This window comes from Musa acuminata, chromosome BXJ2-1 (assembly GCF_036884655.1).
Source record: "Musa acuminata AAA Group cultivar baxijiao chromosome BXJ2-1, Cavendish_Baxijiao_AAA, whole genome shotgun sequence".
NCBI classification, from domain to species: domain Eukaryota; kingdom Viridiplantae; phylum Streptophyta; class Magnoliopsida; order Zingiberales; family Musaceae; genus Musa; species Musa acuminata.
The window spans coordinates 34,727,725-34,732,500 of NC_088338.1; the positions used below are offsets into that span (position 1 = coordinate 34,727,725).

Below are 4,776 nucleotides of genomic sequence, written 5' to 3' on the forward strand. Positions count from 1 at the left end.
TTTTATTTTTTGGACATAAAAATTACTTCACATATAACTAAGACGCTTCTCATGCTCAAATCACATAGAAATGCTCAATTGATGGTTCCATGTTCACAAATTAGAATATATATTTCTACAAATTGATCAACATTTTTTACTTTTTCCCCTTGACTATGACCCAACATTATAGAGATTCTTAATGCAAGTAATGGTGGTAAACCCGACCGGGTTTACTTGATACTAAACAAAATTTATATGAAAATCTATAATCATCAAAATCGTTTGCATCTATGATTGGCAAAATGATAAGTGTTACATGCCTCAACAAATTTTTTGAAAGATTTATAAGCAACACAATTTTCTTGTACAATTTCGTAGTTCTTCTCAAGTATCAAATTGATTTTTTTTTTTTTAAGTGAACCTATGTTGCATCTCATCCTTTAAATCTATTCGCAACAATCTGATTTGAAAGAACTAACATTACATAGTATCGATAAAGAATACTTTTAACACTTGTAAGCACATTTCATATGTATGGTTTAAACTGATACAAGGACATACTATTGACTTAACATGTGTGATTGACTGGAATGCGTATGATAACTCATTTATCATCCTTGATTCTTTTTTTTCTTTGGAATGAATCGTCGAACCCAAAGGTGTTTTCCTTGGGTCATAAACTTCACCTTGACATTGCCATTTAGAACACGTAACAGTGTAGCCAATGAGTAGAACGTGACATGGCCATAAAGAGGAGGCTTTCCATCAACTGGTTCTTGAACAGATACCATCTCAACATCCCCATAATGCCTACACAAACAAAGGGACACAAGATCAGTGATTCTTCCCTTTGAGAAATTAGAACACAACCATGTGGTAACACATTTTAGCTTCTTCTTTACCAATTCTAGGCTTGATTAGTTTCTATTCTTCTTTAGATGATTTGGTAAATTATTGTAATCTGTAGGAAAAGGAATAATTAACTTCAATATTATATCTCCTATCCATGTCTGAAGTGATGAATTCTTTTTTAAAAAATTATTATTTAGTTTATCCTTGACTTATACTAAATTGATAAAAATCTTTAGATAAAATTAATTATACCAATGCCATAATTCTCAAAATGCACTTAAGCTTTATGAATTCCATGATAAAAAGGTTACATCAGACAGGTATTAAGTGAATAAAATATGGAATTGCATACAAATAATACAGAAAGATATGTTTGTAACATAAATTAAGGTTCAAATAAAATAATTGCTTAATTATAATTCATATTTGTAGCAGAAACATTATTAGATAAATTTAATAAATTAAAAATCAATTGAATAATCTTCATAGTAAAATTTCACAATTGGAAAATACATGTTGACAAAGTTATAATTTTGTCTCTGCTAAACTAGTTATTTATGCTTCTAATTTCATCTTACAGATTGTTTTGTGTACAAAGCACTACATTTGAAAATATTTCAAAAATTTTTATTATGCACCGCAATATCGTAACTTATGATGACAAATTGATGGCATCAATGAAACTACTATCTATATAAAAAATATATTTGTAGTTCATAAAATGCAGCCTACTATATAACAACATAACAATAGATTGCTGGATAATGCAAATGATGTCATTTTCATATCAATAAAACTAGCTGATTAATTATGATGAATTTCTTTTTAAGTTCTGCAATTTTTTTTTCTCAATTTGCTTTCCATCAACTGGTTCTTGAACAGATACCATCTCAACATCCCCATAATGCCTACACAAACAAAGGGACACAAGATCAGTGATTCTTCCCTTTGAGAAATTAGAACACAACCATGTGGTAACACATTTTAGCTTCTTCTTTACCAATTCTAGGCTTGATTAGTTTCTATTCTTCTTTAGATGATTTGGTAAATTATTGTAATCTGTAGGAAAAGGAATAATTAACTTCAATATTATATCTCCTATCCATGTCTGAAGTGATGAATTCTTTTTTAAAAAATTATTATTTAGTTTATCCTTGACTTATACTAAATTGATAAAAATCTTTAGATAAAATTAATTATACCAATGCCATAATTCTCAAAATGCACTTAAGCTTTATGAATTCCATGATAAAAAGGTTACATCAGACAGGTATTAAGTGAATAAAATATGGAATTGCATACAAATAATACAGAAAGATATGTTTGTAACATAAATTAAGGTTCAAATAAAATAATTGCTTAATTATAATTCATATTTGTAGCAGAAACATTATTAGATAAATTTAATAAATTAAAAATCAATTGAATAATCTTCATAGTAAAATTTCACAATTGGAAAATACATGTTGACAAAGTTATAATTTTGTCTCTGCTAAACTAGTTATTTATGCTTCTAATTTCATCTTACAGATTGTTTTGTGTACAAAGCACTACATTTGAAAATATTTCAAAAATTTTTATTATGCACCGCAATATCGTAACTTATGATGACAAATTGATGGCATCAATGAAACTACTATCTATATAAAAAATATATTTGTAGTTCATAAAATGCAGCCTACTATATAACAACATAACAATAGATTGCTGGATAATGCAAATGATGTCATTTTCATATCAATAAAACTAGCTGATTAATTATGATGAATTTCTTTTTAAGTTCTGCAATTTTTTTTTCTCAATTTGCTTTCCATCAACTGGTTCTTGAACAGATACCATCTCAACATCCCCATAATGCCTACACAAACAAAGGGACACAAGATCAGTGATTCTTCCCTTTGAGAAATTAGAACACAACCATGTGGTAACACATTTTAGCTTCTTCTTTACCAATTCTAGGCTTGATTAGTTTCTATTCTTCTTTAGATGATTTGGTAAATTATTGTAATCTGTAGGAAAAGGAATAATTAACTTCAATATTATATCTCCTATCCATGTCTGAAGTGATGAATTCTTTTTTAAAAAATTATTATTTAGTTTATCCTTGACTTATACTAAATTGATAAAAATCTTTAGATAAAATTAATTATACCAATGCCATAATTCTCAAAATGCACTTAAGCTTTATGAATTCCATGATAAAAAGGTTACATCAGACAGGTATTAAGTGAATAAAATATGGAATTGCATACAAATAATACAGAAAGATATGTTTGTAACATAAATTAAGGTTCAAATAAAATAATTGCTTAATTATAATTCATATTTGTAGCAGAAACATTATTAGATAAATTTAATAAATTAAAAATCAATTGAATAATCTTCATAGTAAAATTTCACAATTGGAAAATACATGTTGACAAAGTTATAATTTTGTCTCTGCTAAACTAGTTATTTATGCTTCTAATTTCATCTTACAGATTGTTTTGTGTACAAAGCACTACATTTGAAAATATTTCAAAAATTTTTATTATGCACCGCAATATCGTAACTTATGATGACAAATTGATGGCATCAATGAAACTACTATCTATATAAAAAATATATTTGTAGTTCATAAAATGCAGCCTACTATATAACAACATAACAATAGATTGCTGGATAATGCAAATGATGTCATTTTCATATCAATAAAACTAGCTGATTAATTATGATGAATTTCTTTTTAAGTTCTGCAATTTTTTTTTCTCAATTTGCTTTGTTATTTCAATCATGTTGAAATTGAGCTTAATTTAGTGAAAGATGATCTTACTTAACCATCTTAGATGAAAAAAATATTTTGATATCTTGAAAAGGGACATTGATCTTTTAGAAAAATAAAAAATCTTTTACATATTTTGGAAGAAGACAAAATCCTCTTGGAAGATGTTATAATATTTTAAAAGTTGATATGTCTAGGAAGTTGTTAAGATATCTTGTGAAAGAAAAGATATTATCTAGAAATTTGAGGAAATCCTTAATTTTTATATTTTACGAATGTAGTCTAGTACTCTCATCTCATATAAATAGTTGAGAGGATGTCATTATAAATTGAAGCTTGAACATTTGAAACCAAACATAATTAGACTTTTATTTTTTTTCAAAGAATACCTCATTTCTAATGAAGTGATATCAGAGCCAAATTATTCAAGATGATTATTGATATATCTTATCCCTTATCTCATTAACAAGTATGAAAATTGGAGCATCAAACTAAAGACCTTGCTTAGATCACAAGGTATATGGAAGAGAAGGGGTACAATGAACCCTAAGATGAAGCTACACTCATGACGACCCAAAAGGATTCCTTGAGATATGAGAAAGAGAGATAACAAAGCTCTCTTCTTGATTTATCAAGGACTTGATGAAAAAGAATTTGAGAAGGTCGATATCACCACTAACTCTAACTTTAACCAAGCATGAGAGATCCTTCAAAATTCTTATAAAAGAATAGAGAATGTGTGACTACAACCTCTAAGAGATAAGTTTGAAGTACTAAAGATGGAGGCAGAGTCCATTTCGAACTACTTCATAAGAGTTTTGATCATTGTCAGTCAATGAAGAAGAAAAGATGAGACATTATAAGACAACTAAGTGGTGAAAAAAATTCTAAGATTCTTAAAAGTAAAATTTGACTATATTGTGATGGTCATTAAAGGATCAAAAATCTTGAAACTATGACCATTAATGAGCTTACGAGCTCCTTATATGAATAAAGAACACAAAAAAAGAAGTGAAAACAAATAGAGGAAACTCTTCAAAGCAAACTTTTTATTTTAAAGACAAGAATGAAGAAGCTAAAAACAAAAGAACCTAAAGAGATCATGACATAAAGGTCAAGGACAACCATAACACAACAATGATGAAGAATACCCCAAGAAAGAAGATATGATTCTTCACGAG

At 27.7% G+C, this 4,776-nt stretch overlaps 1 protein-coding gene across 1 annotated transcript in view; it reads right to left on the reverse strand.

Annotated features, from left to right (window-relative positions):
• Window positions 1-593: 593 nt before the first annotated feature.
• The window catches only part of LOC135598245 (uncharacterized), a 6,599-nt gene continuing 2,416 nt past the window's right edge, over window positions 594-4,776 (reverse strand). Inside the window, exon 2 of the mRNA XM_065091781.1 lies at window positions 594-792. Within this exon, the coding sequence (XP_064947853.1) occupies window positions 594-792 (199 nt within the window). The remainder of the gene's footprint in view (window positions 793-4,776) is intronic.